General features: G+C 41.9%; 1 protein-coding gene across 5 annotated transcripts in view; it reads right to left on the reverse strand.

Moving 5' to 3' along the window:
- The window catches only part of EXOC2 (exocyst complex component 2), a 204607-nt gene that overhangs the window by 64474 nt on the left and 122859 nt on the right, over positions 1 to 17274 (reverse strand). For all 5 annotated transcript variants that reach the window (XM_073005611.1, XM_007973874.3, XM_073005610.1 and 2 more), the window contains 7 exons: positions 17133 to 17257; positions 9555 to 9620; positions 9235 to 9392; positions 8720 to 8841; positions 7462 to 7523; positions 1076 to 1156; positions 534 to 593 (listed from right to left, as the gene is read on the reverse strand). In XM_073005611.1, coding sequence (XP_072861712.1) covers positions 534 to 593; positions 1076 to 1156; positions 7462 to 7523; positions 8720 to 8841; positions 9235 to 9392; positions 9555 to 9620; positions 17133 to 17257 — 674 coding nt within the window. The remainder of the gene's footprint in view (positions 1 to 533; positions 594 to 1075; positions 1157 to 7461; positions 7524 to 8719; positions 8842 to 9234; positions 9393 to 9554; positions 9621 to 17132; positions 17258 to 17274) is intronic.

Here is a 17274-nt window from a genome sequence, read left to right on the forward strand (position 1 = left end):
CATGAATATGTGTATATACTGTACATGCCCCATTAACGACGAAATATATATCCCATCCATATCTATCACGTAAGTAATGGAAGATTAGAAGTGCCTATGTTTTGATCAATTATTAAGCTTGTGAAGATATTTTCGGAAAAAGACTTTCCCTCATTCACTCACCCACATTCTCAACTTTCTGTGCCTGCAAAGCACTGGCTCTAAGAACAATACTTTACACCCCAGACAGGACGTGAGCAACTAATTATCACTTAATTTACGTTGTGCTCTAACAGAATATACGTGAGGTACCAAGAGAAGACAAAAAAAGGGGAGCATAACGTAAATGAAACATTTGGGTATCGCTAAAACAAGTTGGAATTAATCTTACGTTAAACTTTGTTACCCACTTACCCTAAACTATTATGTCCACAGACAAGATGAAAAAAGAATACATATTTAGTGAACATCGTCTGCAGATTATGAATAGGAGAAGGGTTGACTGATACGTAGTATTATTTGAGGCTTTGGGCATTACTGCTTTCAATTATTACCTGCATTATATTAATGCTTAGTTGGCAAACCTCCTCCTGTGTTTTAGGTTGTTGAAAGACCTGCAAGGAAGAATTTTGATTAAACTTTCTGGACTTTGCTAAGAAAGCAAGGCTTTTTGTGTATGAAGTTAGATATAAACAGTTAAAACGTGGAACACTGCTTCAGGAGTGGTGCCTTCCTCTAAAAGAAGGACACGCGTGAAGAGTGGGCCGACTGGCTGGGTTTCCTCACTGTGGTGACTCGGGCTGGAGACCACAATGCAGTCCTGGGCTGATGGTCAAGAGCCAGGCCCATCCATCGCTGTCCACAAAGTGCTGTCACTGTAACTGCTCTACCTACAATACCTGCACTCACGCTTTAACCTGCATCAGCCTGTCTTGGAATCAGACATCAGCACACCTACGTAGTTAAACTAAATGGAACAAGCAAGCGAAGAGGGAGAAAAGATCTTGCAATACGATGAGTCAAAACTTTACAACTGTGATTCCCGAGGGCTCCTGGGAAACAAACTGTGGAGTCCGAGCGGAGCTGGAATACTTACACTGGCCTCTCCCGGCTTACATTCCAGGACCCCCTTCAGCGACTGCAGAGAGCACACGATGCACTGTTCAAACTGACATGGCTGAAGGGAAAACAGCATATCATAAAATTCAAAAACAAGCACTGGCTATGAAGACATATTTAACACAAGTGAATATGGCCCCAAGGTCAACATTTTCCAGATTAATGGAATGGAACAGAAACACAACGTGAAAAGTAAACTCCCAGTCATTGAGTTTTAGGTATGGCATATGTTTTGTACTTCATATTTTAGAATGAATCAATCTTGAGACTCCAAAGTATATCTAATTCAATTAAAATAAAACTCAGATTCGACTAAAAATTTTCTTCAAAATTCTACCCTTCTAAGAGGGCAGTACACGCTGAGAAGCAGGTATAGGGGTTTATATACTGAATGCGGATTCTGAGGTATGTTCTGGGACGAGCTCAGTCTCCCAGATCTTCCACATCTCTGGAACTGTTCAACAAAATTTAACGTTAATAATAATGACCTAGAGGATGTAGAGGATCTTTATATCAGATAGACTGTAAACAGTCATTTTCTAGCTACATTAAGTCAGAAAATGAAACTTGAAAATATGCCCAACCAATGGCATCTCAAGATAAGCTAGAATGAATCTTAGATCCTAAGGGTGTGCCAGGAACTACTCTAGGTAAGGAAGATACAGGAGTAAGGAAGACAGAATTCTCATTATGTGTACATTTCAGGCAGGAGACACGATCATGAAAGTCAAAGTTGGCAAAATGGTTTAAAAAAGTACAGAAATAACATAATTTAAAATAATAAGTGTCATGAATAAAAGAAGTAGAACTTGGCCAGGCGCGGTGGCTCACGTCTGTAATCCCAGCATTTTGGGAGGTGAGGCGGGCGGATCACGAGGTCAAGAGATCGAGACCATCCTGGCCAACATGGTGAAACCCCATCTCTACTAAAAATACAAACATTAGCTGGGTGTGGTGGTGCGCGCCTGTAGTCCCAGCTACTCAGGAGGCTGAGGCAGGAGAATCACCTGAACCCAGGAGGTGGAGGCTGCAGTGAACTGAGATTGCGCCACTGCACTCCAGCCTGGGTGACAGAGTGAGACCGTCTCAAAAAAAAAAAAAAGAAAAGAAAAGAAAAGAAGTAGAACTCAGAGACTCAGAGAACAATCATGATGGGGGATCTGCTTTAAATAGGATGGTCATAGAAGGTCCCCAAGACTCTGAAAACATTGACGCTGAGACGGGAAGAGCAAGGGGAACCAGCCCTTTGGAGGAACAGGGAAGGAGAGGAGCAAGTTCTCAGAGGAGGACTGTGTACACAGCCTGCAGAGTGGGCAAGAAACCACTGGGAAAGCAGGACCGCAGGAAGGTTGTGTGTGCCACAACCACCGAACCTGAGCACAGGTCTTGAGAGATGGGTGGGGCCGGGTTTCATCTGGAGCAAGACACGGAAGGTGCGAGGCTCAACCAAGCCAGCTGTGTGCAAAGCACTGGGAGTGAAAACCTCTCTTCAACACATGCATTAATTTTTAAAAGAGTTTGGGAAGAAAACTGAAGAGAAGAAAGGAAATGACATCTACATACATCTTTTAAAAGACAAGTTTATTTTCTTATGGAAAGGAATCCAGACTTCATGAAAGCTAAAACAGTGTGCCTCAGCTTTAACGTCATGTTATGACTGCACTTGGAAACCACCAGAGGGCATTATAAAGAATACTTAAAAGTGAAAGTACAAAAACAGTAATAAAATAAGAAGTAGAGGATGAAATACCAACTGCACAGAAAGCATTTAAAGAGGTAAAATGTTTGTTAGGTTACTGACCTTACTCATCTAACCTGCCCACCTCAGAAGGTAACTTAAGATGTTACAATGATAAATATTGCCATAATATTGACAATCGAATCTGAGATTCAACCACAGGCCATTACATGTTGATGTTTGGCCAGGTGTGGTGGCTCACGCCTGTAATCCCAGCACTTTGGGAGGCTGAGATGGGTGGATTGCTTGAGGTCACAAGTTCAAGACCAGCCTGGCCAACATGATGAAGCCCCCTCTCTACTAAAAATACAAGAAATTAGCTGGGTGTGGTGGTACGTGCCTGTGGTCCTAGGTACTCAGGAGGCTGAGGCAGGAGAATTGCTTGAACCAGGGAGGTGGATGTTGCAGTGAGCCGAGATCATGCCACTGCACTCCAGCCTGGGCAACAGAGCGAGACTCTGGCTCAAAAAAATTAAAAATTAAAAAAAAAAGTATGTTGATGTTCATGTGTGGTTGTTTAGATATCTTCTATTGTAATTTGGACTCAACTTTCTTATTAATTTTATTTTTATACCCATACTAATATAATAAGTAGAAACAGAATACTAGAAAGTTCAATGAGTGCTTTCGGTTGAACTGGGAGTAGGTGATAGTCTACACGTTCACTATTTCTTTTTTCTCAAAAGAAAGAAATAGTCCTATCTCTGTGTATTGTCAGTGAGTCATCCAATTTAGATGACTGTCAAAAGTTATCACAAATCATTCCAGTTCTTCTGAAAGAAGAAAATTCTTAGAATCTCAGAATTATCCAAATTGAAAAAAGGCAGAAACCATTTTCAACATGAGAAGAAAACAGGATGCTTTCGAGTGAGCTGTTTCAGAGCTCTGAAGCTCTGTTCAGAGAGTGCCTCAGCCGAGGGACAGTCATAGTGAGGCAGTGCTTGACCCTGGTGTACTTAATGGGATAAGCAGCATTTTCCTATTCCAGGCACAAGGAAAGAAAAAAAGTTTTCTCGTCTCAAACAAATAGGACCGGCACTATGGAAATCTTAAGAAAATATACATTTTCTTATATTGGTATGTGATAAGAGGTTAGGGTTATACAACTTAAGTCACTGTTCAAAGTCTAAGAATTTTATATACAAGCTGGGTTAAAATACTAATACTCCAAGCTGGAATCTAGACTTGTGCTCTAAGCATTGATTCACCTTTTTTCTTAAGAGGTCCACGCAGAATAGCTAAAACAGACTCAGTGTTATCAGGTCTGTCGTGGTAGGACATTTCTTCAAGGACCTCTGGCCAGACCATGTCTTGGCTGACTCTGGACATGCAATTTCCTAGGGCTCACTCATTCGCAGGGTGCACTGGGGGTCAGTTCTTTCGTCCCTGCAGATAGTCATGTGGCTTGTGTGAGAGACCAAATGTGAAATTAGTTATTTTATGGTTGCAGTTGCACTAGGATAAAGTTTAAAAATCAGCTACAAAGAAGCTTCTACAGTAACTATTTCAGAGCATCTTCACAGAAGCTGATGTACTACAACCAGGCAAACGAGGTCCCGAGGTCCAGGGAAGCACACGCTAGCGGACCACATGCACTGCCCTGAAGAAGGACCTGAAGCCAATCCCTGTTTTACGGCTCAGAGTTACTGAATTTATGGCAGATTTTAAGAATGAGGCATAGGACCTTGACAGCAGACTCTGCTTTCTCAAACTGAACACACAATCTTTTTCCATTTGCGCATAACTGACTTGAGGCAGGTGTGTCTAACCTGCCTGCACCTGTTTCCTCCTGGGCAAGTGATTCAGTGGACAGTGGTCCAATGATCCCTTTTGGCCTGTTTTCAAGCTTGCTATCATAATTAGGATAGGTTTATATAAAAGAGCTCTGAAAATAGTAAACTGAATGTATTATCATCACAGTAGCCCCAGTGATCATAAGTATTAATTTAACAAATAAAAATCCTTTATGTTTGTCCAGAGCTTTGCAGTTCACCAGGGGCTCTGGTCCACAGGACATCACCGTATCCCAGCCCACAGCACTGTGAAGACGGGTTCTGCTCCTTGTTTACAAACTAAGACTCTAGGGTCAGAGAGACCACATGGCTTCTTTAGGATTGAACTAGGTTCGATTCCAAATCAAGTGCAATAAATTTCCCCTTCATACCAGTGCTGCCCAATAGGTGTAGAATGTGAGCCACAAACATAAGCCATGTAAGAAATTTTAGATTTTCCAGTAATTACATTTTTAAAAGCTTTTTAAAAATAAACTCATAAAGTCAATTTTCATATAATCTATTTAATGCAACCTATCCAAATATTATTATTTCCCACGTAGTCAATATAAAAAGTGGAGATGGTTTACATTCTGTCTTTTTGTGCAGGTGGTGCAGGTCCATACCTTTCTCTAGAGATTTAGTGTGAGGGAGAATTAACTACAGACTAGTTGCTCTTTAAATACAAATAATTGTGACAAGTAGAAACCCAATCGATTAAAATTTTCTTTCTTTTATATTTTGAGATGGAAGTTTTGCTCTTGTCGCCCAGGCTGGAGTACAAGGGTACAGTCTTGGCTCACTGCAACCTCCGCCTCCTGGGTTCAAGTGATTCTCCTGCCTTAGCCTCCCGAGTAGCTGGGACTACAGGCATGTACTACCACGCCTGGCTAATTTTTGTATTTTTAGTAGAGACAGGGTTTCACCATGTTGGTCAGGCTGGTCTCGAACTCCTGACCTCAGGTGATCCACCTGCCTGAGCTTCCCAAAGTGCTGGGATTAGGCATGAGCCACAGAGCCTGACCTAATTAAAATATTTTTATAAAATATAAAGCATTTAAAATAGAATGATAATTGACTTATTAGAAATAATAAACTTCCCTAACTCATTTTAAGCATGATTTAATTTGCAAAAAATTGTTAGTAAGCATTGCTTTTCTAAATCACCTTGTCATATATAAAGTAAGGTACAATGATATGTTTATATTAACTTAGATAGGACCTTGAACTTTGGAGGAATAGAATAAGTCAAAAATTCCCCAGCCCCCAGAAGACGGTTCATGAGAAGTACAGTCGGCCCTTCATGCCCCAGGTTCTGCATCTGTGAATTTCACCAGTGGTGGAACTGACTGGATAGGGAGTCCAAGGATATTGAAAGCCAACTTCTAGGGGCTTGAGAATCCTCAGATCTTGGTATCATGAAGGGGTCTGGAACCAGCCTGTGCTGAGGATACCACGGGACGACTACACAGAAATTCAAGGGAATTTAAAAATACTATGCAGGATCATTGTTTCTTGACAACCTGACTCATCACTGGTTTGTAAATCTGGGCAAGTCAAGACCATTTCATTCTAGTTTCCTTATCTGAGGCAGAAACTGCCAGTTGCCTCCTAGAATTGCTATTTCTTCTTCTTCTTTTCTTCTTTTCTCCTTCTCCTTCTTCTTCTTGACACAGAGTCTCGCTCTGTCACCAGGCTGGAGAGCAGCGGCGTGATCTCAGCTCACTGTAACCTCCACGTCCTGGGTTCAAGCGATTCTCCTGCCTCGGCCTCCCGAGTAGCTAAGACTGTGGGCGTGCGCCACCACGCCCAGCAAAATTTTCTATTTTTAGTAGAGACGGGGTTTCAGCATGTTGGCCAGGATGGTCTCGATCTCTTGACCTCATGATCTGCCTGCCTCGGCCTCCCAAAGTGCTGGGATTACAGGCGTGAGCCACCGCGCCCGGCCTATCCTTTCTTCTTAATAAGGTACGACAGAAAACAGAGCAGCCACCTGCTCTCCCAGCCTCTGTTGTGACAGGGACAGGCATGGAATGTGTTCCGACCAATTAAACGGAGCGGCGTTGCAAGCTATGGCTCCTGGGAGAGGACTGGACTTTCTTCCTGACAGCAGCCAGGCCACGAGTGGCCACGAGGCCAGCCTGAGCAGGAGGCGGTGTGAAGGGTCATGGGGAAGAAGGACAGAGGCAGCCCCGGACACTGACTGCATGACCACGCTGCCGGGCTGCTGTGAAGGACAGAAGTCCCTCCCTGGTGAAAGCCACTGGGATGTTTCGGCCGCTGCCTGGCCATCGTCACGGGCACAGGTACCCACAGGACCGCGAGGAGCACCCGTGAGACAAGTGTGAAAACCCGTGAAATCATGAAGATGACTTTCAAACCTAAAAGTCCCAGCTGAAAAGAAGAAGATTCTAGAAACAGGCGACAGTTGGCTGCCTGGCCTGAGAATGTATCTACAGTGGTCTGTGGCGGTTGTTTTTGTTTGTTCGGTTTGTTTTGGCTTTGGAGCCAGCAGCATCACCTCTTCCATCCTGCTTTTCTGAAAAGCTCAAGTTGCTAAGTAATTCAGAATTAAGCATGCTCCGTTTTTAAAAAAGTAATTCAAACAAAAACAGTAAGTTATACAGGATGAAAAAGGTCGACTTTAAAAGAAACCCCACTGTTTTCATTAATTTTTTAATATTTATGGTTAGTGTTAAGCAAAAATGTCTCTGAGAAGAAAAACTTTAAGAAGTTTATATTTATTTCTATTTAGAGCTGCAACATATGGAGCACATGCTCCCTGTTAATATGATGAACCATTTATTCTAAATACACACTAATGACTAATAACTGAAAAGAATTTAAACTTACTAGAGAAGTCAGTCCTTCATTATCAACAATCCAGTCTTCTTTTTCAGCTAATCTCTTTATTTCTATATGAAAAGAAGCACACAAATACGTTTTATTAGAATAATCTCAGTACATTCTATACAGATTAAAAATTTATACAGGTTATGGTTTTTAATTGTTTTATATAATAGGTTTGTAAAAACTTGATGAAAGTAGGCAAAGAATATAATTTTGGTAGACTTGAGGATTTAAGTCCTTATTGTTCACTGGATTATTCTAACAAGATATTAATGTAAATAAAAGTTTGTACTGCATAGCCCAATTTGGGGAATTCTAGGTTAGATTTAATGACAACTTGAGACAATGATTTACTACTTATTCAGGATTCTTCACAACACTAGACATGTACAAAATAAGTCATACAGTACTTTTTTTCCTAAACTTTCTGATGAATAATTTGGATGTTTTTTGAATCCTACACATTCCTGATAGGGGCAATATGATTCTCAGTTGGCTAAGGGAATGTCACCTGCTCAAACCTTCAGCGCTGGGCAGGCTCAGGTTCCCAGGTGAGGAGGAGGGAATAAACCAAGAGGGGAACATCCAGCTTCTCACCTGGGTTCCATTCCCTTCCCGTTTACACAGTATCACCCACCAATTTTGCAGGGGTGTAAGCTTCCTACCTAAAAAGCCTGGTAGTAGACAGTAATGGCCTGTGCCATTTTAGCAATATTCTTGACTATTTTTGAAAATATTTAATAACCAAAAGGTTGCTTTGTAAAGAAAACCTTTATGTTTTTTATGATTTTATGTAGAAAAGCCTGAAAAATTTAAAAAGTATAAAGAAAACAAGACTCATCTATAATTTCTAGAATCCAGAGAACCAACACTAACAGGGTTTCCTTTGACTGGACATTGGTTTCTACAAATTAAAAGTTTAAAATATACATCCATATATTTTCAAAACTTAGATCAGACTTTATGTACATTTTAGACCCTATGTTTTCTACTTAAGATTTATCATCAGGATGTTATATCTTCAAACATTTTCAAGTGTATCCATCTTAGTTTCCGCACACTCTCAATTCTCAACTAAACTGATTTGAAAACACATCACAAAAAGAAAAACACTCCATTCAGCAGCTAGAAATGAGATGAATTAATACATTCAAATTTCCAGAAGAGTGATTTTCCCTAGTTTTCAAGGATTTGGAAACCGAAAGGTGGCACATGCAGGTGACTGCTGTACAGTAAACGTCACCAATTTATCTAAACACACCTTCCGCCGTGTGCTGCAACGTGACCATGACACAACGTACTCGGAGATCCAAAACGAGATCCTGGATGGTCTGTAACAGGTCATTAGGAATTTCAAGGGCAGTCAACGATTCATGAGTAAGTCTACGAACAAACACATCCAAACAAAAGTGAGCAGAGTGGGATTGCAAAGCAATTCCTAGCATCACGTTCACTGTATAATCATTCCTCATGGAGCTTACAAGCTACAGCATGAGGCTGAAAACAGAAACAGACCACAGCAGGGATTGTACTATAAGAATAATCCTGAGTTAAACAACAGAAGAACATTCTCGTCCAACAGAAAAACCAGGAACAGTGAGGAACTTAGCTGTCAGATGACGAACACGAAACAGTGGAGGCAAAAGGACACAGAGAAGGAAAAGAAGAATTTCTTCTTTACTGAACGTATTAAAAATATTCCACACTGAGTATTCTCTTTCCAAAAAGTTAAAAAAGGAAAAGTTCCCCTTTCTCTGAGAATGTGTCCGCATTCACCTTACGGTCTGGATGGCGTGAGCCAGCCACTGTCCGGAGAGCTCGCACTTCACCTCCCAGCCTCCGTACTGCTTGGCTTCCCCCTCCCGGATGCTAAGGGGCAGCAGAGCTCCACGGGCCAGCTTCACCAGCGAGTGCATGACTTCCTGAATCATTTTCTAGAAAACCAGGAACAAGCGTAACTGCATTCTAATGTAATTAATTGGGTTACATTAACTAAAAGATGCTTCCTGGGCAATAACGGATGTCTTGAATACAAAGTGAGAAAGGAAAAACCCTAACCTTTGAAGAAGCCGACACAGTTATTATCCCTTACTCACCTTAAAATCATTTTGTCTTTGCCTCACATTCTTTGATCTTTCAATCTGACCTGACTTCTCAGCAGTCTTAAAAATTAAAAAACAAAATAAAACGCATTAGAAATAATTTATAAGAATAAGAAATGCTTTAGCACTTGTACATAAAGAGAATGTTAAATATGGTTATAACTTGATTAAAAGAAATGCTTAAGACATAATCTATGTTTCTGATTAAAGAACGATTAATTAGAAAACCTTTCTTATCCCAATGAGAAGTTATTTATCTTTCTAAAACCTTTAAGTACAATTCCCATAAATTAATCTAAGAGTTAAGTTGAAACTACTAATTTTATAGGTGAATTTCATCTACCATTTTCATCAACAATGTCGTATGCTTAAACCATCAAGTATCGTAGCCATGATAACACTGTCAACATCATTTCTCATTAGCTAGTAAAGAAACCAAAGGAAGCCTAAACTCTGAAATCTGTCATTTTATTTTTAAATACTATAAACTATGGCTCTTCCTTCAGAGATTTTCAGTGTAATTTAGGATAAAATACATTCTATCATTCTAGAATTAATTTTTGTTGGCTTACTGATATAACTCATGTTTTTTCCAATGTCTCTTTCTCCTTAATCTATGGAAAACTATGGACTAAAAGAGAAACCTGTTCAATTGGATTTCAGTGAACTTTTTATTCACAAATTTTCTAACTAAATTATTATATAAAATACCCTAGAAGGATAAGCCTAGGAAGCCTTCTAAATAAAGAAGCATTAATACAATTATACAATGTAAAATAAAATTCTGACACTTCACTGACATAATGCAAAAGTTAATCTTTAAGGTGAAAACGCTCATCCATTATTGGTTAATGCACGACGAGCCAAGAGGCCTTTGAAGTCAAGAACACTTGCATTATAAATTATCATGATATTGACTTTAAGTTAATTTTAAAATGCAAGCAATGTTATGTGCATTGTATATATATTTATTTCTGTATAAGCTATAAAAACTGCATGTAGGGTTAGTTTATATAATGAACATCTCAGTGTAAGTAAAATATGGGTTAGGACTGTTGGGCGTTTTCAACAGAACTATCAGACACACCTGACAAAAAACTGGGCCGCACAGACACAGGCAAACATCCTTCAAACTCTAGTTTCCATTTTTAAATTTTATATTAAACTATGCAGCTTTCAACATTTTTTTCTTTGTAGAAATATATTTTTGTCTTGAAAGAATTAAAGGTATGTATAAAAACTAAACCTGTAATTCATCTCAATAATCATTCAAAAAGCTAACTCCTGAGTTCATTGGTCAATAACACTCACAATTCTTTGTACCCCAGGGCTTAACTTATACATTGATTTTTCCTTTATTTTTAAGACAAATCAGAAGGAGCTGAGGTGTTTTAAGCAGGGGAGTGCTGTGAGAAGAAGGAATGAGGGGCCAGTGTAGAGCATGACCAGCCAGCAGGAGGTTGCGGTGGCCCAGGTGAGCACAGCCACGCTGAGAGCGCAGCAGGTGGGCCCTGGTGGCTGAGACAGGCTACCTGAGGGAGAACCTTCTGCCCTGGGTGCTGCAGTGCGGAAGGAGGTGTGCCCAGAGGGACTCCCACCCAAGGCGCACCCGCCGGGCTGACACCAGTGGCTCTGAACGTCTGTTCAGCTGGTTTCTGTATGCCCAGTGTGACGACCGGAGTCAGAACACGGCGGGTGGTACGGGGTGTGGACACAGAGCAAATGAACGCCCTGCTCGCTGAGGGGACACCTGGCTTCTCTTCTGCACGTTGCAGCTTCTTAGGTCTTAGGCGTGGGCGCTTTTTATCTTTTCTGTCTAGACTGTCTAGTTTGTTCCCATGGCTTCAAATATCATTTCTACCGAATGCCTTCCAAACGCCTGTCTCCAGCCCAAATATCTCCTGTGTGACCCAGATGTGAATACTGAGTAACTCCCAGGAATCTCAGTCTACCACATTACCAATGGAAATCTGAAGCTTCCTCCAAGCATGCTCTTCCTTAGGTCTTTCTGGCTTGGCAAATGGCACTCCTGCTCACTCAGGAGCCCACTGGGAGCAATGTCAGAATCCGTGCTCTCCTCTCCCTCATCTGACCACCACTTCCCAAATGCAACCAAACCTACCAACTCCTCTCCACCTCCACTGACAAAACCTTCATCAAAACCACCACTGTTTCCTGCCCGGATGACCTCAGTGGTTTCCCCCACATTTGTCCCCACCAATTCACTGTGAACACACAACCAAAGTGGGTTTTTTAAAACTGGAAAGCTGGTCTGTTCCCCGCCCCATGGCCTGGGATGAAGCCGCCGCCAGCTAGGCCCGTCCCTGCCAGCCCTCCCGCTGCTCAGGATGCTTCTGTCCGTCGGGGCTTCCTTCCTTTTCTGATATGCTGAGCTGCCCTCCTGGTGCTGCAGGCATCCTTCTTGCTGCCTGGGACCTGCTGCCCTGCCGTCCTCTGTGTGGTTGTGTCCTTCTCTTGTGCCACACGTCAGTTTCAATATCACCTCCAGGGAGAGGCCTTCCCTGACCTCCATTCCACTGCTGATATTCTGTCTTACAACCCTATTTGTTTCTTTTATAACTGTTACCAGAATTTTTAAAATAATAACTTAAAAAAATTATTTGGGTTCTGTCGCTAGAAGAGGAAAGGTCATGCTTATTTTGGTGACTGTTTTATTCATATTGTAGATATGTATGTGTGTAAATGTATGTGTATGTCTACATATTGAGTGTACATGCATGCATTTACACACGTGTTATATTACGTTTACATACATGTAAACATGTGTACGTGACGCGTTGTGTCTGTTGTGTGTGTGCATGCATGTGTGTGCACGTGTATGTAATGTGTGCATGCATGCATGTGTGACTCAGTACCTGGTCCCTGGTGAATAAACGATCGCCTAGGGTTAAGGTTTTCCAAGACCTACTTGAATACACTTAAGAAAGTGTGAATGCCCCGAATACACTGGGTCTGCACATGAGAGTGGCCCTGCGAGGCAGATGTGCCAGGAGTGACCCTATGACATGCTCCTGAAAAACCTAACACGCCCAGTTCTTCTCCCGGAGGTGAAGATGTCGGGAAATTGGGTGAGCAGAGACTGGAGAGCTTTGTGTGGAGGTCGGGGGTTAGGACAACTGCTTTGCTTGTTGAATTCAGACACTGCTGCGGAGCCCAGCACCTGCTGGAATGTCAGGAGCTAAATCTTTGTCAAGGACCTTGTGAAGGTTAATTTTGTGTCATCTTGGCTGGGCCACAGGGTGCTAGACATTTGGTGACACATTACTCTGGGCGTGTCTGTGAGTTGTTTCTGGATAGATTAACACGCGCATCAATGCACTGTGCACGGCAGAACCTCTCCTGGATGTGGGTGGGCCTCACTCAATCAGTTGAAGGCCTGAACAGCACAAAAGAGCCGATCCTCCCACGAGTCAGAGGCACTCCTCCTGTCTGACTGCCTCCAAGCTGAGACACTGTGGGCTTTACGTACCTTCACAGCTGAACTGAAACATGCGCTCTCCTTAGGTCTTGAGCCAGCTGGCATTCAAACTGGAACTGACAGCATTGGCCATCCAGCTGGGCAGTGCATCCTGCAGACCCTTGGGGCTTGTCAGTCTTTGTAATGACATGTGCCAACCCCTTACAATAGACCTCTTCGCATATGTGTGTGTGTGAGTGCAGGTACAGCATAAGGACCCTATTGGTCCTGTGGCCCTGGGGCCCCTGACTCACGCGGACCGGCTCCACGGTGCCGAGGAGGGAGGCACAGGCCAGTATAAAACTGCGAGTGTCTGTCAAAGGGCATTTCCTCTGCTTGTATCCTCCACAGCACCTGATACCAAACTTTGTACATAGTAAGACTGTGCAATGGGAAGATTATTTCATAGTCATTTGTTCTATTAAACACTTTTAAATCAAAGAAAAGAGTGAAGATCTGTTGTTAAAAAATATATAAAAATTAAGGCTAAATTTTGCCACAACAATTGTGCCCAACAAACAAGTGTTCATGATGAAATCTACTGGACAGTAATTCTGCAAAATTCAAGGACTTGTCTCCAAATATATGAAAAGTAGGGGGGCTAGTTGTGTGTCAGACCCCTTTCAGTAGTTACTTACTGTTTTAATTTATTAAGAGTTGAATATCTCCAACACAATGGATTATGTAAAGTTTGCCCTATTTTTAAAAGAAAATCTAATTTTGGAATATGTAGGCATTTTAATTTACATATTATTGAGTTATGTAACTTTTTAAAATGTTGACTCTTAATATTTAACAATTATTTGGTTGTTTTTAAAGATTTTTATCTAAAAATACACTATATTTAAAATATATCTAAAGGTGAGATCTTTACCTCTATTAACCATTTCGCTAACTAGAAACCTGAACTCTTTCCTGCACACACAGACCAAAACTACTTTGTGGTGAGAGCAACGGATGGATTTCACTGTTTTGATTCACATTTGTTACTTCACATGGCCTTCACTGGTTTGAAGAACTGACTATTTTTTAAACTGTTGGAAACTTCATCTGAATTTTTAACGGACGGGCTCTTAATACAACAAGATAATTTTATCACAAGAAAAATAAGAAAATTCAAGTAAATTGTGTTTAAAAACTATCATGCTTTCTTGTGTGAGATTAAATAGCTATCAAAAGCCCCAGAACTCTTCCCAGAATTTAACCCAGCATCTGGGTTTCACTTGTAGACCGGCAAGGGGAGCAAGTGTCCCCAGCTCCTCTGCTCTTTCCTCCAGCTCTTCAGAAGACAGCACACGGTTTCAAACATGCCTACATCTGCAGAGCACATTACGTGTAATTAATAATTACTGCTATACGCTTTACGTTTATAAACATAGGTAGAAATATCACAGGCATATCCAATTCAGCACAACCAACCAAGAGTCATTTTTTCATGTCAACATTAATATTGTGCATGAGTTCTGAAGCAGATCATTTATTTTTCATCTACAACCAAATATTTCATTCATATGTTTGCTATATAATTAGGTATCATCTGTAAGAAAGCAAAACATACTCCCTTTTCACTAAAATATCCTAGATCAAAAATTCTTAGGAATCTTATGACTCAAAAAAACTGCAGGGAAGGCAACTACCGTCCATGTGTGGTGGGTCACCTGCAGGAACTGATGCGAACGAGGGAAAAACACGGCCGGAAATAAACACTATGGTTTAAAATCCATGTCCTAAAAGATTGATCCTTTTTTTTGGTTTTTTTTTTTTTGAGACGGAGTCTCGCTCTGTCACCCAGGCTGGAGCACAGTAGCGTGATCTCAGCTCACTGCAAGCTCCGCCTCCCGGGTTCACGCCATTCTCCTGCCTCAGCCTCCCGAGTAGCTGGGACTACAGGCGCCGCCACCTCGCCCGGCTAGTTTTTTGTATTTTTAGTAGAGACGGGGTTTCACCGTGTTAGCCAGGATGGTCTCGACCTCCTGATCTTGTGATCTGCCCACCTCGGCCTCCCAAAGTGTTGGGATTACAGGCGTGAGTCACAGCGCCCAGCCCTAAAAGACTAATTCTTTAGATGAGTTGATTCATCTTGACATTATTCAATTCTACTCCAGCAGTTCATCAGTCTACTATTTTCTAATGTTACAAAATTCTGTTCACCGAACACCTATTGTGTGCCAGGCCGATGAGATCTCAAATAGTGGAAATACTGGAAAAATTTTATTCCAAATAATAAGAGCAAACTCTTACTTATCTGTCAGACATTATTATAAGCACTTCACTTATGCCAACTCGCTGAATTCTCAAACCAGCCCTATGAAGTAGCTGCAGAGAAGTGATTTGCCTAAGGTGACAGCCTCTGGATGCCTCCATTATGCTCCCAGTGTTCCATGTGAAAACCTGTGAACGCCATCTGTCCAAAGGCGTGACAGGGAAGCATCTAATCTTTCCTGCCCATACGAACAATTTGGTTTAGGAACAGAGCAGACAAGGAGAGGAAGCCGGTGCCCGCGGTGCCACTACTGTCACTGTGCAGATGGCAAGGGACCCGACGCTCGACCTCGGCACGGTGAGCCCCACAGCTCACCCCGCGGACATTCGCAGAGGCACAAACTGATGGTGGTACACACAAAAGCAGAGTACTGGAAAAACGTTATCAGGACCAAACTGAAATTAAAGTATTATCTTCCTAAGCCAGCAATAGGCAACTCTCATGTACGGAGACCTGTGAAACCTGACATTTGTTTCATGGAAGAACTTCCTCTGCATAGTTAATAGAGTTCATGCATAACTAACAAAAAAAAGAAAGTTGTGTCCTGCTTTAATATTTGAATGTCCACTTATAAAGTAACCGGTTACTGAAACTAAAGAAACAAATGCATTGGTAAGTTGTGCTTACCAGACTGGTTTTTCTGCACTAAGGAGTGTGTATTCACGCATTACACATTTCTCTTTTTACGCACATAGTAAATTTTATAGGTTGGCAAACCAACCACTCATATAAAGAAGGCTGCAGGAATCCAGTGGGTTCACAACAGGGGTAGCAGGCACTTGGAGTTCAAATATACAAAGAAAAAAGTTCCAGAGCACATCTCTATTTTCTTAATAGCATGAATTTATGTTCATGGTCAAATGAGACTCCAAAGACACCTGAGGTACTCCAACACTTAGCCACTTCCGCCAAGGAGGAGAGGTCTTAAACCACAAAGGCTGCGCCTTTATGCAAAAAAACACAAATAGTTTTAGCCTTTGTCCATGTCCACTTTGTGTGTTGCCAAGTCAAAAAGAAGCAGAAAGCAGCCTTTACCCTCAGAAGCCCCCACCTCCCCCAGAGCTCCCGGCGTGCACAGTTCTCCCACAGACACGAAACACCTGTCTTCTCAGTCCCCCAGGTGCGGTGCCCTTGGCAGCCTGGGGCAAAGGGCGCTAGAATCTACATCCAGGAGCTGGAGGCCTTTCATGGCGCCTTGAGGTGAGGTTAGAAAGTGACTGACTTGCACGTGCCACACATAACACTCAGAGACACTCCTTTACGTCCTTCTCCGCTGCCAGTCATATGAAGATACTAAAGCATTAATAAATGTATGACTGCAGAAGATGGACGGGCTTATAAAAACCTCTGTGAGCTGATAGCAGTGGGGCTAGATTGCAGAATCCTTACATTCTTTCCAAAGGAAATTACACATTCTACGGATTACTCTGTTCTGGGTGCGGGCTGCTGAGGTGTTATCCTCGTTTCATCGTTTGTTCAGTCTACTGCATATCACCCAGAACAGGGCCTGACTGGCATTATCTCAATTCAGGGTCCCTGAAAAGAGTTCAGGCTTTCATTTTTCCGTAATTGCCTATCTCATTTAATCCCTACAAACACCTTTTGAGACAGATGCCCAGACTCTTCTCTTTTTGCACATGAGGAAAAGTGACTTGTTCAAGGTCATATAGCTACTAAGTGACGGGGCTTTGTAACACTTTAATCTTAAACTATGACGATGGCTAGAGATGTTGGGCCTCTACATTTAAAAAAAATCACTTCAATCTAACATTTTTAAGACCAGAAATGCACAGTGACTCAGCTCCACCTCTAATCGGGTCCATATACACACCTCACTGAAGAGGCTTCCGTTAACGTAGGAGATCCAGAGCTTCCAGAAGTTGGGCAGCTGGCTCAAGACGAGTTTGGTCAATTTTTCAACAAAGGCCACCCTGTGGGGAGTTTTGTATCTCCACGCTAAGGGGGAAAAGAAT

The sequence above is a fragment of the Chlorocebus sabaeus genome, chromosome 17 (genome assembly GCF_047675955.1).
Source record: "Chlorocebus sabaeus isolate Y175 chromosome 17, mChlSab1.0.hap1, whole genome shotgun sequence".
Taxonomy (NCBI): domain Eukaryota; kingdom Metazoa; phylum Chordata; class Mammalia; order Primates; family Cercopithecidae; genus Chlorocebus; species Chlorocebus sabaeus.